The 25,887-nt window shown below is 38.3% G+C and overlaps 1 protein-coding gene across 1 annotated transcript in view; it reads left to right on the top strand.

Moving 5' to 3' along the window:
* JAKMIP2 (janus kinase and microtubule interacting protein 2) overlaps positions 1-25,887 on the top strand; it is a 47,442-nt gene that overhangs the window by 10,090 nt on the left and 11,465 nt on the right. The window contains exons 2-17 of the mRNA XM_082771962.1: positions 5,873-6,142; positions 7,999-8,496; positions 9,889-10,098; positions 11,021-11,119; positions 13,078-13,224; positions 15,011-15,151; positions 16,240-16,296; positions 18,397-18,516; positions 18,974-19,102; positions 20,090-20,173; positions 20,460-20,522; positions 22,092-22,190; positions 23,343-23,441; positions 23,775-23,828; positions 24,718-24,783; positions 25,675-25,743. Of these exons, the coding sequence (XP_082628088.1) occupies positions 6,014-6,142; positions 7,999-8,496; positions 9,889-10,098; positions 11,021-11,119; positions 13,078-13,224; positions 15,011-15,151; positions 16,240-16,296; positions 18,397-18,516; positions 18,974-19,102; positions 20,090-20,173; positions 20,460-20,522; positions 22,092-22,190; positions 23,343-23,441; positions 23,775-23,828; positions 24,718-24,783; positions 25,675-25,743 (2,064 nt within the window). The 5' untranslated portion in view covers positions 5,873-6,013. The remainder of the gene's footprint in view (positions 1-5,872; positions 6,143-7,998; positions 8,497-9,888; positions 10,099-11,020; positions 11,120-13,077; positions 13,225-15,010; positions 15,152-16,239; positions 16,297-18,396; positions 18,517-18,973; positions 19,103-20,089; positions 20,174-20,459; positions 20,523-22,091; positions 22,191-23,342; positions 23,442-23,774; positions 23,829-24,717; positions 24,784-25,674; positions 25,744-25,887) is intronic.

Genomic DNA, 25,887 nt, shown 5'->3' with positions numbered 1-25,887 from the left:
GCACTTACGCTATTATTCCAGTGAGACTAGAAAGGTATTTTGTGCAATGGGTCTCATTCAGCAGAAGCCCAAACAGAGAAAGGAGCCAATTTTGGAACTTCAGCTGTCATGACAAAGCCTTACCTAAAGACAGATTGTTTTGAAATAGCCTGACCCCAACCTGTCAAATTAATTTTCAGTATGACAGTAGTGATTTTTTGCATTTTAACACAGGAAGACAGAAGTGAAGGCTTTATACTTATTTTATTTTATTTTATTTTATTTTATTTTATTTTATTTTATTTTATTTTATTTTATTTTATTTTATTTTATTTTATTTTATTTTATTTTATTTTATTTTATTTTATTTTATTTTATTTTATTTTATTATTATTATTTTTTTTTTTAGAAAAAAATCTTCCATATAACTGTAACGGTCTGCAAACACAGAGTACTTCCCCTGGATTCACCTCTGGACCATGTCAGATATACGACTTGCTCAGTGTTGCTGTTTGGTTCTAAGCCCACTTGGTGGTCATGCTAATAAGGATATCCAGTGAAATGTGTCTGAGTCTAGTTTGCATGATATTCTAGCCATGAAGAATACAATGAGAAGGCATTCCTTCAGGCTGCTGAACTCCACCACACCCCAAATTTCAGGTATTTTTAATGGGACTGTTTTATTCTATATCCTTTTAGATAAGGGGTGTGATGTACTTTAACAAGAAAGCATATCTGAACTGACTGCCAAGGCAACTTCAGGGACAACTCAGGCAGGAAGCCTGTTACCAGATATATTCTGCCCCTACTAATCTGTTCTGGTTGGCTTCACCAATTTAGAAGTTAAAGACAGTTTGGATTTGCCATAGGTTGTCATTAGGAGCAAAATCCAGAGCAGTTTCCTCACCACTTCAGATAAAGGAATAATCACAGAATCACAGAATTTCCCAAGTTGGAAGGGACCCACAAGGATCATTGAGTCCTGGCTCCATACAGGACCAAAACCAAACCATATGTCTGAGAGCATTGTACAAACTTATTTTGTACTACATTTACTGTATGAAAAACAGTAATTGATTACTGCTTTGAATGTAATATATTTGCTATTCAGAAGTTTGATTTTAAGACCTGACCTGCTTTTCATAACCTTATTTATTTTGCCTTTGGTACGGATACAGAAATGATACTGTTTGAATCTGGAAAATTTATCTGAACTTTTGTGTGTGTTGAGTTCTGAGCAAAGTTTTCAAACCAACATGCGCAATATCAGCATTTTTTTCCATAACATTAACTACACATAACACATAACAAGGAAACAGTACAGAAAAAGTCACCCTATAATTATTTTACATTTGTTTGCACACCCTTTCACTTACAACTACTTGCAGGAGAAAGAAATATGAACTAGAGGTGGAAAATCTACCAGCAAGCTGTAACTGGAGACAGATTTCAAAAAGTAGTTTTTTTGGCTTGGAAGAATTTTCTCCTCTTCCCATCTTCAAATACTCAGAACCCAATGAAGTTCATTCCTTTCAGTGATAGTTAATCGAACAGTTAATATGAACTCTAAGACAAGCACACTTGTTCAGACTATTAATACCACAAATATTAGAATGTAACAATCACTTTGAGATGAAGTACTGGATCAGAAACACTGCTCTTATGCTCAGAACAGCTTCAGAGTCCCATGTTTTCTGCGATCAGGAGTAGGAATTTTTCCTCTCTACTTTTGCTAGCATATGGCCAAACCCACACAGAAAGTTAGCCTAGAATGCAATGGAAAAGGAAAGGAAAGGAAAGGAAAGGAAAGGAAAGGAAAGGAAAGGAAAGGAAAGGAAAGGAAAGGAAAGGAAAGGAAAGGAAAGGAAAGGAAAGGAAAGGAAAGGAAAGGAAAGGAAAGGAAAGGAAAGGAAAGGAAAGGAAAGGAAAGGAAAGGAACAACCACAAAACCAACCAACCAACCAACCAAAAAAAAAAAAACTGGACAAAGGGAAATTAAAAAAAAAAAGGGGGGGGGGGAGGGGAGGAAATTAAAAAAGGAAAGCATGGAAGAAAAAAGAAAAGTAATAGCAATAAGTGAAATTTGTAGGAAGGGATGAAAACAGAAGATTAAAGAGACTAGGTAAGAAGCTTTCAGTGCAATTGCTCATCAAGTTGCACTTGTCTTTTTAAATATAATGTTAAAGATTACAGAGTGCTTTCCTTGAAGCATTTACTGGAGAACAAGTCTTATGAGGAGCGGCTGAGGGAGCTGGGTTTGTTCAGCCTGGAAAATCGCTCTTTATAAGTACATTAAAGGAGGCTGTAGCAAGGTGGGGGTTGGTCTATTCTCCCATGTGCCTGGTGACAGACAAGGGGGAACGGGCTAAAGTTGCGCCAGGGGTGTTTTAGGTTGGATATTAGGAAGAACTTCTTCACTGAGAGGGTTGTGAGGCATTGGAATGGGCTGCCCAGGGAAGTGGTGGAGTCACCATCTTTAAATGTCTTTAAAAGACATTTAGATATTGAACTTAGCGATATGGTTTAGTGGAGGACTTGTTAGTGTTAGGTCAGAGGTTGGACTCGATGATCTTGAGGTCTCTTCCAACCTAGACAATTCTGTGATTCTGTGACTTTTTAAGGCATGTTCTGTTATGGGACAAAGTACAGTGTTATCTGTGCACTTGCTTTGAACCTCCGGGAGTGTGAATATGAATACACTTCTACTATGTGCTTATATCATGCAGCTAAGCCTGAGTTGATCTCAAAAACAACAACAACGAGATTCAAACAACGTACTTTTTCCATACAGGAGCAAATTTAAGTAAGTTCAAGTATTCAAGTATAGCCATGATTTCTTGCTGATAAATTCTTCACAGCCTGTAGCAATGTGTTGCTTCTTCACATAAACAGTGTGGCACATTCTTTAGGGAATTCATTTAGACTTTCATTGAAGGTACATCTCAAAGAAAATTTGCGGTACTTTTACTCAAGAATTTAGTAGATGGATTTTCTAGGGAAAGGAGCAAAATGGAATCTCTCATGGTGGGTTCCAGTCTGAATTTAGTATGCTTTAGGAATGGACTTAATCCTGTTATCTTGGATTGAAATCTGCCCCCTTTATTTTATTTTATTTTATTTTATTTTATTTTATTTTATTTTATTTTATTTTATTTTATTTTATTTTATTTTATTTTATTTTATTTTATTTTATTTTATTTTATTTTATTTTATTTTATTTTATTTTATTTTATTTTATTTTATTTTATTTTAAGCAATCTTGATTAACTAGGTATTTTAATGGCTCTGAGGGCTCCAATAATTCCTATGCATTCTACTAGCAAGTGCTGAAGAGGGCAAAGCTGATAGGAGATGCTCCTGCTGCTATTGTACTTGGCAGCCATTCATCATAAGCAATTCTGATGGTCTTTTTGCCTATAGACATCTGACAGATGCTTCTTGCAATCTCTAAATAGCTGCATGGCCAAATATGCCACCAGAATTTGAAACAGTTAATAGGGTAACATTATTCTCACAATCTGGGAATGTTATGATGGTTATGATGTTTTTAATTTCCTTGACAGATATGCCTTATGATATCAGCACTATGCACTGTGTACTTCATAGGGAGATCTATGTACCAAAGGGTTCATTCCACTAAAGTCAAAGGAGTTTGTTTACCTAAAGACTGAGGCTGTTTCTTCTCGGTCTTAAAATCTAGGGTTTGATCATGTGTGCTGCTGAAAATCAGTACATCTGCCTGGCTTCCTTCACTATTTTGGAATTGCAAGTACTCAGTGTAGTAAGGACATGGTAGCAGGTGAAATGAGCCTCCTCACTTGCCTAGATTTCCACAGCAGACTGCTGGGACAGTGTTCTTCATTAATATAATTAGCACCCTGTGGGGGACATGGTATCCCAGGGATTTATAAGAAAGGTTATTACCTCATTGTAGTCTGCAAGGGTCTGCATGCAAGCTTTGGTAAAGCAGATATTTGGAAATACTAATAATACTAACGATTTGGCATAAATATCAAGCTTTGTGCATTAAAAGCAATATGATCCAATATGAAGAAACTCACTATGCCCTTCCATCTCAACGGGTAGGTAGCCTTGGTAGGTTTGAAAAGATACAGTTCCCAAAGAGTAACTATATCCCTTTTAATTATGCTGGATGCTGAGGAGGTCATTTTAAGATGGCAATATCTTTCCTTTTTGCCCTGGCTTTGGCTAGGATAGAGTTCATTTTCCTCCTAGTAGCTGGTATGGTGTTGTGTTTTGGATTTAGAATGAAAATAATGTTGATAACGTGCTGATGTTTTAATTTTTGCAGAGTAGTGCTTACACTAAGCCAAGGACTTTTCAGTTTCTCATACTGCCCTGCCAGTGAGGAGGCTGGTGATGCACAAAGAGCAGGGAGAAGACAGACCCAGGACAGCTGACCTAAACTGGCCAAAGGGATATTACATGCTATATGACATCATGCTGAACAATTAATATGGGATGGCTGGCCAGGCTGGGGGGACCGCTGCTCAGGGAGGGGCTGGGCATTGGTCAGCAGGTGGTGAGCAATTGCATTGTGCATCACTTGTTTTGCACACATTATTATTATTATTATTATTATTATTATTATTATTATTATTATTATTATTATTATTATTAATTTTCTGTCCTATTAAGCTGTCTTTATCTCAGTCCACAACCTTTTACTTTTTTTTTGATTCTCTCCCCCATCCCACCGAGGGGGAGGATGAAAGAATGGCTGTGTGGTGCTTAGCTGTCTGCTGGGTTAAGCCATACTTTCCACTCCCCCTTCAGAGGCATGAGATAAATCACACTAATAATGAACTCTTAATCATACCTATTCCATGTGCTTATGAATTTACTCATCCACACAGAAATCAATATTGCCTAAAGGAATATGTCTGGCCTTGCAAATGAGGCTGTCAATGAAAACAGACACCTTGCTGATGAAAAATATATTTCCCTCCTACAGTGAAAAACTGCCCTTCATCAAGTACAAGTCCACATTTATTTTGTGGGTAGACAGAATATCTCTTTATCCAAGGCTGTCAGTCTGTGCTAATAACTAATACGAAAAATATTAAAAAAAAAAAAAAAAAAAAAAAAGTACATGGGACATGCAGGACAGAGGGACACTCATATTCCAGTGATATGGGAAAAACAAAAACAAAAACAAAACGCCACAAACAACCCATCTTAGCTTTCCTATCTGCATATCTTGCTGATGTGCCTGGATTTATGCTTACCATATCATTTTGACTTAGGACAGAATTTTCCCAAAAATTTAGTTGACAGGAACTGTTGGTTAGTTTTTTTGCATTCCCTTAAAAATGGCAAAGGTGACAAATTCTGGTCTGATACAGGCTTTTGCATATCATTAGTTTTCTGCTTCTACAGAGACCCAGAATGCTAATGAGGACTTCAGCGCTTCTCTCTTCTTGTAGTAGACTGTAGGAATGTTGTATGAAAGTCAGTTTGGCACAGGATCTTGGGAGAGTTCAAGGGTTGGGAAGGATAACAGGAAGAGATTGTAGATAGATTCTTCAGACTAAAATGCCTGCTTTGTGGTTATCCCGGACTGTAAGGCTTGGGTTAAATGACCTGTCCTCTCCAATCCTGTAGTCTCAACATCATTAATCCTTATGGTAAACAAACGTGTATCTTCTTCGCATGGTGCCCCTTTATGAGAAGAAGAAAAGGGCATGTATGAAATTTCCACCACTATGTCAGACTTGCATAAAGAAGCCTGGTTGTGCTGGAATCTCCCTTGCAGGTTTTCAGACAAAGATTGCAGTGTTTGGAGAAGTGAGCTATCTTGTGTTCCATAACCATGTGAGCTGTCATGTTGCAGTGTCCACTGATAAATAATAGTATGTTTTATTTCTCACAGAGCTTGCACAGCTGTTGAGGACAGAACCTTAAGGATTGCCACCCAGTAGGCGTTAAAGTAACTGGTACTGAAAGGAACAGAAAAAGATGGCAGTTCACATTTGAAAGAAGTAAACACATGGACTCTCACTGATAAGAAATCATGTCAAAAAAAGGACGTAGCAAGGGCGAAAAGCCTGAGGCACTGATTCTTGCCCTACAAGCTGCCAATGAGGAACTCAGGACCAAGCTAACAGACATTCAAATTGAGCTGCACCAGGAGAAATCTAAGGTGAGTGAGGGTTTGGTTTTAAATAAAAGTGTCTGCACTGAAGGAAAGAAACACATGAAAACAAACAGCATCACAGAAATCAACAGATGCAACTCTTCTCTAGAACAGTGGTATGATGCGCTGCTTCTTCAGTGGAAAAGACCTCAGTGAAATACCAAGGTACAAGTTTAATAAGACTTTGGCCCTCAAATGGAACGGTATACTTTTTGTAACATCTTTGGACATATTCCAATTAGTGTTTTTCATACTATCCACTCAGATTGTCTCTAACTATATTATTATATTTTTTTAAATTTCCAGCATCTAGAAATTGTGTACTGTTGCTGTTTTTGAATAAGTGAATTTTTGAATATATTTCAGCAAGATATGTCTTTATTTCAAAGTTGAATGAAGTAGTTCTTAAATGTATAGCATGAAATTCCATGTGGATCCTTGTAATCTATCTGCAGTGCAGCTGAACTGTATTTTGTACATTAAGGTATGTATATATTATTTCAAGCTTGTTCAGGTACCAATGGTCTGTCAGCATATCAGTCTGATATCCAAAGTTAGTCAAAAGCCAGCTGAGTATCACGTGTAGAGGGTATAGCCATGGCCCTGTCTATACATACCTGTGAAGGTTTGAGGTTCCTCACATAAACTTTAGAAGTCTTTGGTACCACCTCAGGGCTGTGGGCTGCAGCCTCAGCTCTTCCCTACATCATCTGCTGATGTCTTGACTCATTTCCTGCATCATCTGTACTAGGGCAGCCCTTGAAAGACACTATGATCTTGTTACACTATTTCAGCCTTTGTAGCCTGTAAAAAAGTAAATGGGCCAGTTGTTATCCAAGGATAAAATACTAGCTGTTATTTTACACCTATTCTGCATAAAACCCACACACCTTCTGCTAAAATCCTTGCAGGCAGCATCAGTTTTCCCACAGGTGATCCTCATACGGCCTTGCAAAACAGTGCCAATTTTGCTCTCCAAAGTGCTGCTCCCTCATCATTTAGGGATGCTTCTAGTAGCACTCACAGTGCATCTGTGTTTTATACGCAGAGTGCGTCTTTTGTGCAATAAACCCTTGTACGGTAAATGCTAAAGTTACATGAACAAGAGTGAGATTAAGGCAATCTTCAATATGTCTTTTACAAGCAGTGAAGATAAGGAAGCGGATACCATAATTCTTTCAAACTCATTCTGCATAATTTTCTTTCATATGGTAAATGACAGACTTGGAAAGCAAAAATACTTCTTTTGCGTATTCCCTACAAGCTCTGTCATTCATATGTTGCGCGTAGGCAAGACTTGGTTATTCTCTTAAGGAGCCATAGGAGGCCAATAAGAAAACTGATAGCCAAGGGAGATTCTGTAGTGCTTTCCAGTATATTCTAATTCTTGCTGTTTGTTTTTTTGTTTGTTTGTTTTTTTTAGCATTGCAGCTATGGAAGGGTCTAAATAATGAGAGCAACAAATGTAGTAAAGCCTTCAAAACTGGAAAAAAATATGTTATCTGAAATATATTTAAATGTGCTTCAGAGTAACAATGGAAAGGACTTGAGCAGAACATGAACAAAATAATGAAATAGTTTGTGCTTCAATATCTCTCAGGAGGTCTGTCCGTAGGTCCATCTCATCTGTTCCTGTGACCAGATGAGACTGAGTGCTCCAGATATCAAAGGAATTATCATCATGGAGGAGCAAGGGGCTAAATACAGGCTAAAATTGGCCTGTGTTTTGTGGTAGGAGGATGGAGGAGCATCTAGGGTCTGCAGCAGGGTCTTCTTCAATTTGATAAGGCTGTGTGCCTGGGTGGGCTTGTTTTGATAACAGCATCTTGGTAGCAGGTGACTTTCATTTTGTCTCAACTTAGGTTGCTAAACTAGAAAGAGAGAAGACTCAAGAAACTAAACGTATCCGTGAAGTGGAGCAGCGCAAGCAGACTGTGCAGATCACGGAGCTAAAAGCCAAACTTCATGAGGAAAAAATGAAGGAGCTGCAGGCTGTGAGGGAGAACCTCATTAAACAGCACGAGCAGGAGATGACACGGATGGTAAAAGTCCGAGACAGTGAAATCCAGCGCCTCAAGTCAGCATTGTGTGCGCTGCGGGATGGGAGCAGTGATAAAGTAAGGACAGCGTTGACTATTGAGGCACGTGAAGAGGCCAGAAAACAGTTTGACTCTGAGCGCCTTAAGCTTCTGCAGGAAATTACTGAACTGAAGTCTGCAAAAAAGCAAGTAGATGAGGCCCTTAACAATATGATCCAAGCTGACAAGATCAAGGCGGGTGATCTTCGGAGTGAGCATCAGTCCCACCAGGAAGCCATTTCTAAGATCAAATGGGAGAGTGAGAGGGATATTCGCCGCTTGGTTAGTAGCCCCTCCTTGCACCAAAACATTTCATGTGTTGTTTTATGCTGTCATGAGTTTGCTTCCTGTACCTCTCAGGTTTTTGTTAATCACAGAACTCTGCAAAGCACCTCGGTTTGCAAAAGTAATAAAAATGTTGCATTATCATATCTCAGCATCAGATAGATCACGGTGAATCCACTAGAGTGACCACTAGGAGGGCAAATAACTCCATAGAGTAAGAGTGATTGGTCCAGTCCATAAGGAATTGATTTGCTGAAATGCTAATACATCTGCCATGCAAAGTATTAGAAAAAGAAGATGTTTGCATTTGCACTGACAGCTTATTAGTTTCTTTAACCATTATGATGGTATCTTAAACACCTTAAACACAGAGCATGGCAGAATAAGAGAGATCTTTTGCTTTGATATTCGTATAGCCTTCAGTAATTATTGGAGAGAATGAGCAAAATGAGACCCAAAATTGGCAATGGTGCAAGTGTCCGTGTTTCCCTATCATACGTGAGCTGAGCCTGCTTACGACATTGGAAAGTGTAGCTTGAAAACTGAAATTCAAGATTTGACAGTTAAGTAAAATAAATGGTGATTTAAACAGTGTGAAGAGTGGTATTTTTGAGCTTAAAGCATTGTAGTTGAACCCTGGTAGGTGGCTAAGCACTCTGCTGCCACCACTTACCTCCCTTCATCCTCCTCCCCTACAATGGGAGGAGGAAGATAATTGGATGGTAAAAAGTTAGAAAAATCATGGGTTGAGGTAAAGTCAGTTTAATAGGTTTAAAACGCAAAACAAACAAATAATAATAAATGTGCTGATCTTAATAGAAGCTTTAATTTAAATTTTTTTTCCCAGTCATCATTTGCACTCAGATTAAGAACATTGTCAATCAGCTGTAAGAAATAGGGGGTTTGCACAGAATTTGTAAGAAACCGTCTGTACCCTCTACCATCTCAGCTGTTGTAGCTGAATTTATTTAAGCAGGAGCTATTCTAAACTATTTTGGTTTTGTTGGGGTATAGACTTAGTTTTCAGTATTATAATTAACTGACCAAGATGCAAGGTGAAAGCCTGAACTGTTCATCCGGTTTTTGAAGCTTTGTATCTTATTACCCTGTGTCTGTTGCCGTTACAAGAGCTGAGACATTTTGCATATTTCGTCATGCTTGGTTCCAAGGCTTCACTCTGTGAAAGGCTGCCGAATCTTTTACTGTATATGATAGCATACAGTTGTGTCCAAAACTTCAAAGAGTATTGTTTTCAAGCTTGTGTGATATGATGTAGCAGATTTAAGTGGTGAGTGCTGGTGTTAAGTAAATCATATAGTCCTAGATTGGACAAGGATGAAATGCTTTTGCATTTATGCACTAACATTGTTGCTCTGTTTTTCTCATCAGATGGACGAGATCAAGGCTAAAGACAGGATCATATTTTCCTTGGAGAAAGAACTGGAGACACAGACAGGCTATGTGCAGAAGCTGCAGCTACAGAAGGAAGCTCTGGATGAACAGCTCTTCTTGGTGAAGGAGGCAGAGTGTAACATGAGCAGTCCCAAGAGAGAGATACCAGGAAGGGCTGGAGATGGTTCAGAGCATTGCAGCAGCCCTGTACGCAGGTTTTACTGGATGCTGCAAAACAGAAACGTAGCTGGTTTCTTTTGCTTAAAAAAAATTCTTGGTCCCTGGGAAAACATTCCCACTCTTATTCACTACAGAGAAGTTATAACTGTAGCTTCTTCTAAGAAAAGGCCAGTTGGACAAAGCTTTGTAATTCTGTTTCTTCATTTGCTGTATTTACAAAAATAAGACATCTTAAATAGTAAGTGCTATTCTGAAAGAATCATAACTATCTGGGTAGTCTGCATCCCCAAAAACAAACATAAAATTGGGAAGACAGGTAGGGAGAAGGCGGGGGGGAATCTAGGAAGCTCAGGAGTTTCTAGGAAGCTCAGGAGTTTCCTCCTCTTTCTCTGTCTTGCCCTCTACACATGTAGCTGTTGCTTTCATTTACAAGGCATGCAACTTCCTTAGTTGAGTGACTAAACATGGCATTTACACAAAAAAATATGTATATACACATATTTACACATATGCAAAGAAAGAATAAGAAGGTAAAGGCAACTGACAGTGAAAGGGATGTCCTTACTTTTTCATGGCTCAGCAAGTAGAAGAATGTGTAGGAGAAGGCAAGAAAAGCTAGAAGCTTTTAGCTTTTTGCTTTTTTCCCCTATCAGAAAGCATATGAACATCAGTTTTGTGGTTTTTGTTTTTTGTTTTTTCTTTTAATTTTGTTAACAACTGGAAATTCTCAATCTTAAAATTTTCCCCAAACTAGATGATTTCTTACAAACAAACGAGCAAACAACAACAAACAACACATTTTTGCCATAATAGTAAGTATCATTAAAAAAAAAAATCACTTGATGATGATGACAGCTTAAATTGACTAGTATGTGGTTTTGGGAGATTATTTTCCGAAATGTATTTTGGAAAGAATTAGTAACGGTATTATGTTGTTACCAATAAACAGGACTTGCGCAGAAACCAGAAGAGGATAGCAGAGTTGAATGCCACAATTCGGAAGCTGGAAGACAGGAACACGTTGCTCGTTGATGAACGAAATGAATTGGTGTGTGAGCTTTGCACTATCAGACAGAGGGGGCCAGGAGCCATAAGGAAGGCAAAGAGAGGAGTCTCCAAGCATGACATTCAGTGATAAATATGCCTTTTTGATCCATCAGGCTTGTCACTAAGGAGACTGAGGATGTTTTTTTACTCTAGAATTAAACAATAATTTCAGTGAAGTTATACAGGGACAAAAATCACAACAGAAGCTGAGGCAAAGAGTGTCATATCTTTCTGTATGATTGATTGTGTTCCTTCCTTGACCTTTTCAGGTGTTTTGGGGCATGCAACAGTGCATGATGAGACTTATCTTGTAAATCAAGTAACGTCTGTAGTCCGGTATATGAGAACAGCTAAGAATCAGATCTAGGGAGAACAGACAACAGTGAATTGATCCCTTTATCTGATTTACTGTTAGGCAGTGATATCTGTGTGTTGAGGTCAGCACCCAGGCTTTTTGACTACTGCATGTTTCTGCTTCTGGAAAAGGGTGTTGACATTCAACTCATAGTATTTTTTATAATTCCTGAGCTAGGAGTCTTAATGCACTCCTTTCATATCAGTGTGGCTGGCTTGGATATCCTCAATGTTAATTAGTTTAATATTTGCAAAATAATACAAAGTTTGTAGTAACATTACAAATGTGTTCACATGCCTCTCTTCAGTTACGAAAAGCAGCTCTCGAACTCCAAATTTCTGCAATACTGAGTAGTTTGTAGTCTGATGAGTCAGCTTGACTAGCTGTTGCATGTCATTAAATACTTAGTCTGTTTTTCCACAAGAAAAAAATCCTTAAAAAAGGCTTCAAATTTGTATCTTGCACAATGTGACAACAATGAATACATTTTGTTAAATGTGATCCGGTACTGCTAGAAATACCATGCACCTTAAGATACATTTAGACCAGCAACAGCTAACTTTGTACTTAGGGTAGGACAGACAGTTGTTTTGCCAACAATTGTGCTGATTGAAGACCGCTTATGGCAGCTCCTCCTTTTCCTGTTAGCAGAAGGGATCTTCAGGTGCTTGTTAGCCCACTTTGGGCAAAATTTAATGGATTAGTCTGAATACCCTAGTAAAATGATGTGATGATGTAAACAAATGTGGTTAACAGTCCTTAATAGTTACAATAAATTCTCCTAGTCCTTTCCCCAGCAGAAATGTAAGGGGCAGGAACCTCCCAGTTATGAACAGTAACTCAGAGCTGGCACAGTGCCTTCATTAGGTAGATCATCTAGGCACAAAGAGGATGTCTTTCCACAGCCACACATAATTTTCTTTGTCCTCCCTAAAAAAAATAAATGTCATGTATTAACACTCAGTTTTACCAGATGGAACTAGTTTTGCAAAGAAAAAGAATTTGGTTAAAACTCTAGCTGTGCCAATACTGGAACCTACAAATATGCCCTAAAATAACTTTTAATCCATTGGGATTTGTTGTTTAAATGATACATGATTTGTTGATTAAAGCAACATTCATTGTGCATGTGCACAAGTATTTTACTGTGTTACATTAAGAAACAGGTTTACATATATGTTGTTGCTGTGATCCAGACTGAGTAGGTACCTATGCAACTCTGTCTTTCAAAGAAAATCAATGGGTTTCCTGAAGATTAAAAAGAGGTTTTGGCTTTGTTCAGGGCTTTTGTAGCAGCTTTGCAGTTGCCTGGTGGTTTGTAGGATGGCTTCGTTCCTATGTATGAGTTTTCACGTAGGTAAAGCCATCTTTCAGAAATAGATGTGCAGAATTATGCTTTGAGATTTATAGATAAAGTAAGTTTATAGAAGCTGTAAGCATTACTAGGATTGCTTTGCCAGTTCCATTTGATCATTTTGTTTGGCATTTTATTGGGACAGTAGTCCAACAGGGAAGATTAACAAAAATATTTCTAACAAATGAAAGAGAAAAAAAAATATTTTATTTGGATTGCTTACAATTATTAATTGCTATTATCAATTCAGTTGAAGCGTGTCCGAGAAGCTGAAAAACAATGTAAACCTCTCCTGGAAAAGAACAAGTGCCTCACGAAGAGAAATGATGAACTGATGCAATCTTTGCAGCGCATGGAAGATAAACTCAAAGCAGTTACTAAAGAAAACATAGAAATGGTCAGTATTGAAGAGCAAAATGAACATTACTGCATTACACATGTCTGTTTTGGTGTGTATGTCTGCACAGTACATGCATGTACAAAGTGTGTCTGTGTAATGCTATTGATAAAATATATCAATATTTAGGTTTGTACATAATAGACTTACATAACATTGTGGGTTATGCATACATGTGTAATATTTTTAAGTGAATTCATAAAATCAGTCTTTAATACTATCTTTAATACTAAGGTGTATCAGTGAGTCATATTCTACTCTGCCATTTTGCATTTTTGCATTTTTTTATAACCCACAAGTGCAACCAAACCACAGCACAATCAAAAAGGAAGCTGTTAAGAACTATGTTTTCAGCCAGCCTGATTTCCTTTTTAGAATGCTTAGAATGTCCATGTTCTGTACAAAGAACATTGTAGAGCTGATGATGGCAAAGTGAAGTTCTGGTCTGCCCCTGAGCAAATATAATATTCCCATAAAACACATGCATTGTACATGTATATGGGAGAGGAAAAATGGTGTTGTGATGGCTAGGGTTATGTATTTCATATATCAGGGCTATATGAAGTGGGAATAAAGCGGTTATGTCTGTAGTTCCTTCAAATGGAATCATCCTTAGTGTCAGTTAGAATATGATTCCTGCACATGCATCGATGTTGCCTTGGTGTTAATATAAAAAAGAAAAAGAAAAAAAGGTGGAAATCTTGGGTTGCCAGATGCAAACTGGCAAGCTGCTAAGTGTTTGTGTTTCTTGTCTTTGGCTCACAATAGCCATCATCCTCATCTTGAGCAGGCTGACCATTCTACAGTGGATGCAACTCTCCTGCTGATTAGGATGAGAGTATCAGATTCACTTTCTTGTCTTATAGAAGAAAGGCTTCAGAGTTACAAGGTTAATCCACTTTAAGACTCTACCATTCACTCATGCCCAGAAGTCAGATAAACTTACTGCAGACATCACAAGTCAGAATTCTTCTTCCACAGCTGTAGTAGATCACAGATCATGGCCCCTCAGCAAGCAGAAAGGACTTGAGTGTCTGCATGCATTAGGCATCAGTGGGCAGCACCCTTGGTGCATATGGGCGCACACAGCACCTATGTTCTAATTTAGCTCCCTGACATCTGCTCTTGATAGTGTAGATGCCCAAATTATGGAAGCTAGCAAATTGTAGGTGGCTAGATTGATTCTCACAGGCTGTAGACATCTCTCCCACATATGCTCTGAAACAGGCAGGATACAGAATTCTAGTTAAAATAGTTCTGATACCCCATTATTTACCTCTCCTCTTGTTCTGACTGGATACATGTCTTTCACAAGTCTAAAATGTCCGATTCCTCACTGTATATGGTCATATGAGGGGTATATGCAAGTGCATGGGGTCATGGGACCTCATGGCATATCCACTAGGCACACGGGAGATACAAATATATTTGCCACATGGTGGACATCTAGATGCATGGTGCAGAAAGTTATGGTACATGACCTTTAAAGGCTGCTGTAGAGGCTATATTGCCTCTAAGTAGAGAGAGAAATCTTTATTGTTCTGCTTGAAGGACTTGGCCTTGCAGTGCTGCTTTATTATTAAGGAGAGCTTGTGGGTTATAAAAAATATATAGCTGAAATTATGAATTACAAAATGTTAAGTTATAGGAATTATGTAGTTGAAGCATACTTAAATGGCTTTACATCTTAAATGAAGAACAATGCCTAATTTTTAGCTGAAAGGTTGTGTTTTTCTTTTAATTGCTACATCTTATTTTATCTGTGTCTTTCTTCTTCATACCACAGAGAGAAAAAATGACATCACATCCTCCTCTAAAGAAATTAAAATCTCTCAATGACCTTGATCAGGCTAATGAGGAACAAGAAACTGAATTTTTAAAGCTTCAGGTCATAGAACAACAGAACATAATTGATGAATTAACAAGGGTATGTCCAGAGCACGAGGAAATTAGCAACAGCTCCTGTATAGAGTTCGCCACTGTTAGTATTTTTTTATTATAGAGGTCTGAGAGTTCATTTCTTCCTTACTTTTAACACCTGAAGATTTTTAGATGTTGGTGAGTGTGGGTGTGGTGTATTAACTAGCTTTCTAATGGGTCATCAGCCTTACAACGAAAAGGTGTAACCTGTGTGTGTGAACTGAGCTCTGGAAATGAACACAGACTAAGAACAGTGGAGCTCACCAAATTACAGATATGTTCATAAGGCAGGGCTGTGACAAGCTGTCTTTCCATTGTAACTAGGCTATTATTAAAATCTTGATATGTGGGCACACAATGCAATATCCTTCATGTTCTAGAAAAGAGCATGCTGCCAGTTGGTGCTCGTTAGTTTCTCATCTTTTTATTTTTTATTTTTGCGGAGGGGGGGGAGGGAATTGGTGGTGGTCCTTTGAGAACCCAGGAGTTAGACTCAATGACTACTTTTGGGTCCCTTGCAACTCAGATATTCTATGATTTTATGATTAGTTCTTTTGTCATATCCTTTAATACAATTCTTTTTTATCTGGCTTTGTATTATGATGTTGAGGGGAAGGAGAGAAAGACTCCAAAGCAGGCTGTTGCTTCTCCTAAGATGTCATTGCTAGGAGTGTTGAAACCAACACTAGTTATCTTTTAATGACTCTGAGGCAGCATCACCTCTGCAGTCAAACAGTTTGCCTCCCATATAAAGCCCAGAACAGTCCCCTGCAACAGGCCTCCCAGTGATTTTAACAGGAAATCAATCAGCGCCTGTTGTTTGACAGCCTGTCAAAGCAGCTGCACAACAGTGGGGTTTCTGTTCTGCTATCCCCTCGTCCCTTCTTCAAATGTTTTTCTGCTGACGCACGGACACAGATTAGAATATGAATCCTTCCTTCCACCTGGAATCAGATTCCTGTTTGAAAGTATAAACACAGTCAGAGGAAGCCCAGTGTTTTGTTTTGTCTGTAGATTTGGCATTCTAGGACTGCAAACCAAAGGAGAGCAAGATACAAATTTTAAGTCCAGTAACTTTTTAATCTTATTTTCCAGGACAGGGAAAAACTCATTCGTCGCAGAAGGAATAAAAGGAGTTCAAAGCCAATTAAGGTAAGAGGAAAAATGTTTTCTGTTTATAAAAATGCCAGTAGGCTTTGTACGAAAACACATTTTAGCAATCTGATTAAAGAGAGTTCTGTGGATTATAACAAGCTGCTTTAATGATTGGTCTTATAAACACCTGTTAGCCTGGGATAGCTTTTCGGGTCCATTTGAAATTCAATTAAGGGTGCATAGCTATTTTATTCACAACAAAATGTGTCTTTTCCCTTCTCTCTGAAATAGTAATAATCTTCCTTCTATTTTCTATAAATATTGATCTTAAGGCCTACTATGCTGAGATGTATTTATGTTTCCAGAGACCTTCCCATCTATCTTTTGCTATTTTTTGTAGTCCATCTAGGCCAATCCTGCAATTCTCACTAATGCAAAATCCTTATCCATCTAATTTTTCAAGTGGAAGTCTGTCAGAAAAACCGTGTGTTGTTCTCTTCTGCTCAGTTCTACAGGCTACCCCTTATGTTTTTCAGTATTGTTTGGATACCCTTTATGTTGTTCAGTATTGGATCAAGTCAGTTAGGCATTAGTTAGGCATTGGAATGGGTTGCCCGGGAAGGTGGTGGAGTCACCATTCCTGGGGGTGTTTAAGGAAAGCTTGGATGTGGTGCTTAGGGATGTGTGTTAGTGGATGATATTAATGGTAGGGGAATGGTTGGACCAGATGATCTTGGAGGTCTTTTCCAACCTTCATGATTCTAAGTCCAAAGCTGGTATAGTTTAGGACAATTATAGAGCTGAGTAGTCAGCAGTGGTTCAAGTAATTTTTTATCAGCTGGATATGAGGAATTACTCTGCAACAGCCATGTCCCATATCCAGAGAGTGGAGGTACAGTGTATGACACACAGTTTGGTTGCTTTTTGTCCTCAAGAATGTTCCTTAGGTGGTCGGCCATGTTCTGTGAAAGTAATGCAACACTTCCCTGCATACAAGACAGAAATTCAGACCAGTATATCCTAGATGTGTCGTCACATTGTTTCTATATGGGTTTTGAGGCAATATGCAGCAGAAAGAACTGTGAGGCAAGGACTAAAAAGTATTTTTGTCTGTTAACTTTATTTCTAAGCCAAAAATTTAAATGTGGAAGGATATGTCTATTGTCTTCACTTGTAAAAAAAATAATAAATAAGAAAAAAGATAATGTATGAAAAAGTTTATTGTGCTTTATTTTTTGGGGGGGTGGGGAGGTGGGGAGAGGATTCTAATTCCAGGTTTAGAAGGTTGTAACTTGTCAGCAAAAAAGGAAAATATTGCAAAGCAGAAATGCATCTAAAATGCTCATTGATCAGCTTTCAGCAGAGTTACCTATAAAGCAAGTTTTAAAATGCTCATCTCTGTGCCCTAAAACCCAGCCCTGCAGGTCACGCACCTATACTTTCATAGGTCATGACTCAGTTTTCATTTGATTTGGTGAATTCAGTTACCAAGACTGGAGACAATGAGGCATCAGACATACAAAAAAATCTGTATTGTGTGAGCAGTCTCTTACAACATGTGTCAGTTACTATATGACTAGAAAAATATGTGAGATAAAAGTCACATTAAATTGTTTTGTGTTAGCATAACATTTACTCATTTTCTTGAACAGCACTATCAGTGAGAGAAGCACTGAAATATTCAGAATATCATCGGTGTCTGTGAAAGAAGAAGAAGGTTCCCTATTTCACACCTTAGACATTTCCTTTTCTGGCATTGTCTCGTCTTTGCACATTATTCTGCATGTTGACAGATGCCTTCTGAACAGCTTTGAGATTAACAAATGATTCTCCTGACACTGTGTGGGGCAGAGACTTCTCCTTAGTATGTTGCTGCTACCATTATGTTTTCCAAGTTTTAGACTGAGCCAGATCCTCAGTCTAGAAGAATTAATCAGCAAACTCATATTCTCCACCAGCACAAGACCTAATATGCAGTATGATTCGCTTTGTTTTTGTTTGGAGGGGGTAGTTGCAGGGGTTGTACATAACTTTTGTCATTTCTTTCCTTTTTTAAATAGCTATCAATGCGGTTTGGAATTAATCTTTCCCCCAGTCAGAAATGCTCACAGCCCATTTTCAGGGAGATTCAGAAATCACATGTTTTTCCTTCTTTAGAGACATGTAGTGGATACAGTTTTTGGGTATGATGATGATTCCATGGACTCTGAAACATCCTCTGTGGCCTCATATAGAACAGACAGAACACCAGCAACCCCAGATGATGATCTGGATGAGGTAAGATCTGACTATTTCCATAGGTAAGGACAGCTGTTCATGAGATTTTGACTTTCAAAGGAAGTGGCCAGGCTCTCCAGGGTTTTATTCCTGAATATTGAAAGACAAGTTCGTCATAGTTTGGCCTCAATTTCAGTTACTGATATCCTGAAATGCTGAGAGGTTCTTTAAAGCTCTAATCCATAGAGTCTACAGCTATGACTTCATTGTGATCTGAGAAGAGTTTCTTTTCTGCCTCAAGAAAATGAACTTGTTATATCTCTTTTAGCTTAAAGACATACAAATGGTCTATAAAGTCTATATTTTTATTACTTCTTATTACAGCAAGCTTACCAAAAAGCTGTTTTGAATCAAGATCCATAAACCAACTATTGTGTTTAACAAGTCACACTTGCATTCTTTGCTTTGGCAGTGCACTGCTGTCTGGTGCTTAGACATGTCCTTTCTTCTCCCTCAGAGTTTAGCCGCAGAAGAATCAGAGCTACGGTTTCGACAGCTGACAAAGGAGTATCAGGCCTTGCAGAGAGCTTATGCACTACTGCAGGAACAAACAGGAGGCATCATAGATGCTGAAAGAGAAGCCAAGGTCAGCATTTGTTTGAGGGTAGAAGCATTTCCTTGCTTTCAGAACATACAGATATCTCAAAGTGGCATACAAAGAAATGGAGTGGCATACAACAGAAATGTCCGTTTCCCTCATTGGCTACATTTATTTTAATGGAATGATGATTACCGATGGACACAATAACTCAGTTTACAAGGGGCTGTCCTCCAGCTGAGCCCCAAACCCCTGCATTTAGGAAGGCATACCAAAGCATACAATTGTGCAGTTTGGCACAGAATCACAAGAATTTTCTCATGTTTTGCCCAGGTATGAAGGTGTTGGATTTGCAAACGTAGATAGAAGCTTGTGGTTTTGCACAAAGGCATAGATTGTACCAACCTTAGGAATACTCACCTGAATGTTTCTAAAAAATACATCCAAATTACATTCAAATTTGAATGTGATGCAGATTAAAGTAAACCTTCCAAGGCTAAAAATGTTGTCCATCTAATAAAATCCTAAAATTGTTCAGGCTAGAGGGGGCCTCAGATGGTCTCCAGACCAACCTCTTGCTCAAAGCAATGTCAGATGTGAGATATTACCAGGTTGTTTACCACTCTAAGTCAGTTCTTGAAGAATTCTCAGGCATTTCTGATTGCTTTTTTCTACAGTCCTTTGCCAGTCTCATCTGCTAAGCACTTTTCTTCAATTTAAGGACTGTCCCATACCAGGGTCTTTGAGCAGAGTCTGTCACACTGAATACCTGATCTTGGGTTTTGCCACTCTAATACATGTTACTAACAAGCTTGGGTGGGGAGAGGGAGATGATCTGCTGCTTTGTCCCCCTGTGTCATCTATATGGTAATATGTGAGGTGGCAGAAAGTATTGGTAAGCCAGAATCTTTGTAATGGTTACTCATTCAGTGGAAGTAACAGCATAGACCATGATTCTTCTTGTGTTTGGTTTCCTTTAATATCAGCCTCGTTGCCGGTTTTGTTGTTGTTTAATGCTATACCTGACTTCAACAGGCTCAAGAGCAGCTCCAAGCTGAAGTACAGAGATATAAAGCCAAAATAGAAGATCTGGAGAAAACTTTAGCACAGAAAGGGCAGGTAAGCACTTCTTGCATATATTCTTTTAACTCCTCTGCTTAGAATATGCCTAGTACAGTTTCAGCTTAAACTTCCCTAAGATACAATGTCCCTGTTTAATAAGCAGGCAGGTCTAGCAGGTTCAGAAATTTTTCTAAGGCTTGGTAGACTAATATGCTGTTATTTTGTAATTTGCAGTCTGTTCATGTAAGATTTTTAATCCTGAATATTGTGGCTCCAATTTTCAGTAAACATGCCTGACATAATACAGTTTGATTATTCTGAACAGTACTGCTTCATCCAACAGGACTCTCACTGGGTGGAAGACAAACAGCTTTTTATTAAGAGGAACCAAGAGCTTTTAGACAAGGTATGTTCCCAAGTTCTGTGTGTTCACTCTGAAAGGTAACCTGGATGCTGCAATACAGCTTTTGGATATGCAGTCTGGTGTTTATAAGTATAGTATATGAATAGAACAGCATACTTGAATATGGATAAGATGTATGGACAAGATGACATATGGATAGACACAACCTCTCTACCTGCTTAGGCACTGTTGCTGATGCTCTCAACCTGAGAGCTGGAAGCTCTGCTTAGCATTACAGCTCTGCTCCAGCATTGTGTTCCTGCAACATTGCACTGAAGAGTCTTCTGTTGCAGCCCTGGTGGGACATTTTGAACTCAGCTTCTGGGTGTGAAACAGCAGCAGAAATGCAGTCACCCTGTAACACCAGAACCCTTTCATACCCTTATTTTCTGTATGTTCTGTATATTATAAAGGGCTTGTATCATCCCTAGGTCCAGTGCAACTTGAACTAATATTTCAATTGGTGTATGTGTGCATATACACACATGTATAGATATATATGTGTGCATGTGTGTGTATATATATTTAATCATGGAATATAAGGCCATGAAGGACCTCGGCATTGCTTGAATCACAAACAGTTACAGCAGTGACTGTATGTACATCTGCCATCAGCAAGAGATCATTAACTCCCAGCAACAGCTTCTCTCTCTTCCTTCACCCCCCCAGATGAGGCTTCCTAGCTGTGTTTCTCCCCTTCCATAAACATGCCTAATAAGTCTCCATCCCTGTGCCATGCTTCTCCATACAAACTGATCTATGGGGGCTCATTTGACTTCAGTCTTAACACACTCCCTAACCATCCTTGTCTGGGCCGTACTCAGAGAACCTCGTTGCAAAGTATAGGTCCTGGCACTGGCTGGAGACTTGCAGAAGAGAGCAGGCTGAGGAGCCAGAGGTTGTGTTGTTGCCAGCAAGGAAGTTGTATCCAATTGGCCAATGCATGGTATTCATGTCTGCTAATTGACAGCACTATTCATGTGGAGATGCTTGCTGTGCAGTTCACAGGTGTGCTCATGTGGGATAGGATGACTGCACAAGTAACTGCCCCACAGAGACAACTGTCCCTGCATGCCAACTGTGCTTCATGTGCCACACACTGGGAATCTGATCCAGCCCAATATTTCCTCTAAAGCAGGACCAGCTATTTCTGTGCCACTCCTGACAGATGTTTATCCAACTTGTTTGCAGAGTCCTTCAAGTATAGTCTTCACAGCCCTTCCCAAAAAAACTATCCTAGCACTTTACTATGAGATCAGTGCATTTAATAGTTAATGTAGAACAATCTAATAGCTAACTTGATATTTCTGTTGTGTTAACATTCCCACTGATCTTCACTAGGATCGGATTGCTTTAGGAAAACCTTCAATCTAAGCACTTTACAATGTTTAGCAAGCTGATGAGCAGAAGTTCACATGTAAACTAAAGACTCGTTGAAGTAACATGGCAAGTAATGAATCCTCTCCAGAGCTCGGATCTTGAGCTGTCTATGCTATCTGAACTGTTACTCACCAAATATTCAACATTTCTTGTAACAGTCACACAGATCATGAATTTACATATTTCTTTTAGATAGAGAAACTGGAAGCAGAAAACAGCCGTCTGCAACAGGAACTGCAGGATGCTCGGGACCAGAACGAACTGCTGGAGTTCCGCAACCTTGAACTGGAGGTGACAAATGAGCTCCTTAAAGTAGACAGAACCAGGGCACTTGCACTGAACACCAACTTGAATTAGGTGTTTACACCAGCGCTGTAGTGATATAATAGAGTAACAAATTGGGCAGAGCATGTTTAATTGTGGGCTGTGGAGGTATGTCAGCTCTAATATGCTGGAAACAGTAATCTCTATACTTAAATGGTTCACTTCTGTCTGAGCTAGGTGCCTAGTAAAGTAAGGTAAGTTTAGCTGATTAACTTCAGCATGACTATGCTACGTTACCATGTTTTTCTAATAATTTGGAGCGTTCTGTTGTCAACATGCTCTGTTCTTATATCTGCTCTGGAGTACAAATGTATAGTGCTGGACAGATTATATTAAAATAAACAGAAATTAATTAAATCTAAATGACCCAGGTAAACAAGGTTTAAATTCCATCCTCCTGTACTTTACTCAGAGTTGCACCATAGTTCACAGCTAAAATCTCTCCTAAGAGTGAGTACCCAGGTTATTGTTTTGTTTGTGTTTTTGTTTTGTTTTTGTTCTGTTTTTAATGAAGGTAGACTGAGCAATTGAATTAAATGTTTGTAAACCAAAAACATATTTGAAAGCAAAATTTGACTTTCACTTTTTGTACTTGCCTGAATACCTGAAAGGGATAAGAAATAACATTTTCAATGTTTTATTTTTGTCTTTGGTCCTTTAATACTGGAAAAAAATTATAAGTTTTAGGTAATTAAGGTATGAAACTAGCTAATTATTAATTTTCTTGAATTTATTCCTTTCCACGGATAATAGAACATATGACATACCAGGATGAGCAAGCATGTAATCTGAGTATCCTAGTAGTCTTAAGTCAAATACCCCTTTTCCACAGACAACTTGCAAATATATATAATTCATGAAATTAATTTGCTGTAAAACAATTCACTGGATTTTAAAACCCCTATACCACTTGGCACAGTGTCTTTGGCCTGGAGTCTTTCCATTCAGTTTTACCAGCAGTAGTTAAGTAGTGATGTAATGTTTCTTTCTTTTTCTGTTAATATGAAGAGCTTAAGTTTGTGAAGCATGATATAAACAGTAGATATTGCATTTATTGAGTTCTCTACACATCTCATTCATTCTAACATGTTCTCTGGTGTCTTCTGAATTAATTTTCAGGAAAGAGAGAGACGATCTCCACCATTTAATCTCCAGATTCACCCATTTTCAGATGGTGTGAGTGCTCTACAGATCTACTGCATGAAGGAAGGGGTTAAGGTATGTCAGTTTTATAAGGCAGGACTTACTACAGGAGTGGTTGATGCTCCCCATGTAATCCATTACATTAATCGCTGCTAATAACTCCACTATATTTTAAGCATTTAAACTCGGTCTAATATAAAAGTGTATGATGACTGATGCAATTGAATTGGACTTGTAAGTTTCATCATAATGATAAAACCTGGCTCAAAGGCGATTAAAATCAGTGTGTGATGCATTTCTATGGGATACTACAAAATGTTATGTCTTGCTGTTGTTCACAGGAGGGACAAATATTGCAGCCATGATACAATGTGTATGCAAAGCCTTTATCTTATTTTCTCTTTGCAGGATGTCAGCATACCAGACCTCATAAAGCAGTTAGATATCCTAGGTGATAATGGGGTAAGTTAAAGTGGGAGGTATTTTCCCTCTACAAAATACATTTTGTACAATAGGGAAAGTTAAATCTGTAACTATGATGTCTATTTTCTAAGATATTTGTTAAAATTATGTAATACCGGAAGTCTTCATTTAGAGAGTGTCTATCTCCTTAAGTTGAGCATTTGTGAGATTTCAGTAATCAGAGAACTAGTAATGAAGTAGCAACTTTAACATGTAGTTTAGCAGACTGGGAAGAGCTCATGTCCAATGGCCACTGATATTTGGAACTGCTTCTGGCTGTACTCCAGTCATTCAGTGAATCATGTGAATTAGCTTGGCAGTATGAGCCCACCACATCTTCATCAGGACTAGGATTCCTCTGCAAGCAATTTCATAAACAGACAAGAAATACCAAATGCCCTGTGGCTTTCAAAGTGGGCATTGCTGCCCACTTTAGTCCTCTATGTAAAAGAAAATATCCCATATCTCTGGCTATCAGATACATTTTAAGAAAGTGTATAAGAAATAGAAAAAGAAACATCATTATTGTCTACACATATACTGGTGTAAATTAGCTTTATTTATTTATTTATTTATTTCAAAAACAATGGAGATTCAGCTTTGCAAAACTAGCAAAAAGAGAAACAAATCGGTCTAACTTCAGTTTACGTATCATATAAGATGCAATGGTATGAAAACATACAGTCAGTCCATATCATGTAAAAAGACAAAAGCAGTGGTCTTTTTTTTTTTTTTTAATTACATTAGCAGCTCCTGAATATTTTTTTGGGAATCGTATAATCAGTAATATGTGGTTCCCCTAAAAAAACTGTAGACCTAGCGTGCAGTCTGGATAATCTGTATTCATGCAGGAAACTGCTGCTATTTTTTTTCTTCCGTCTCTTCACAGAATTTAAGAAATGAAGAACAAGTGGCCATAATTCAGGCTTCCACTGTTTTGTCCTTGGCAGAAAAGGTAAAATGTGTGCTTGCTTTTCTCAGTGTTATCTAATCCCTCATCTAATGCTGTACATTTTTTGGCTCTGTTATATCAATATTATCAGACTTTCTAGTGTAGTGAGCATTTCCACAGACAAAGTAAACTCTGCTATCTGTATGTAAATACTATTGTTTATCAACTAGAGATTTTGCAAGGATAGAAATACCTTAATGTAATCACAGTCCCAAACACCTTGCTAAACAGCAAAAATGTCAAACCTACCTGGCACAAGCTATGTAGTCAGGACAGTTGGAAAAGCAAAAAGAATGAGAAATGAAACACGCAATTCTAAAGTGAATTAGAAAATACAAAATCAGACATTTAAGCCATAATTAATCATAGACAGAGATTTCTACTCTGAAAGAAACTGTATGCAAAATTTCCACTGAAATTATGTGTCTAGGTTCCTTGTATGGGAAATTGAAAAAGAAAATAGGCATTGGTTAAAATTGCTTTCTATGGTTCAAATACAGCACACAATTGTGTTAATGTGACAGCATCCAAGGATTCTACTCATCAATTCTCCCTCTCCAAAGGGAATTGCCATCTACTTAACTAAGCTGTTTCCAGATCCTAGAGACCCATGGGTCCTCATTCATGGGATGAAATGGGGTTCCCTATCCTGGAAAGTGTACTTTTCCATCTTCCAGTGATCCTGTAATGGTGATCCTCATAATTCCTCCTTATGAAGTTTCACTTGTAGCCATCATGTCACTGTACTTGTCACTGGAGAACCTATTAAGACAGGCCCAGAACTAGCAATAGGTTACTATAAATAGACTAATAAGATGCTGTAGATGTCCCATTGCCACTGCCTCTGTGCCTAGAAAACACAGCAGTTTACAGCTTTTATTGTCTTCCCTACAGTGGATCCAGCAGATTGAGGGAGCTGAAGCTGCTCTGCACCAGAAGATGATGGAACTGGAAAGTGATATGGTAGGCAAACTTTCCTTAGTAGACATTTTAGGAGCATGTCACATTTACTTGGTGTGCCAAAAAAATAATTAAAAACCTGGTCTTTTGGCAAATTAGGTATGTAGGCTTTCTCCGATAATTGCTGAAACCATAAAAATGTTACTA

This window comes from Aythya marila (genome assembly GCF_965140915.1).
Source record: "Aythya marila genome assembly, chromosome: 14".
Classification (NCBI taxonomy): Eukaryota; Metazoa; Chordata; class Aves; order Anseriformes; family Anatidae; genus Aythya; species Aythya marila.
This window is presented reverse-complemented; position numbering and strand designations above follow the sequence as displayed.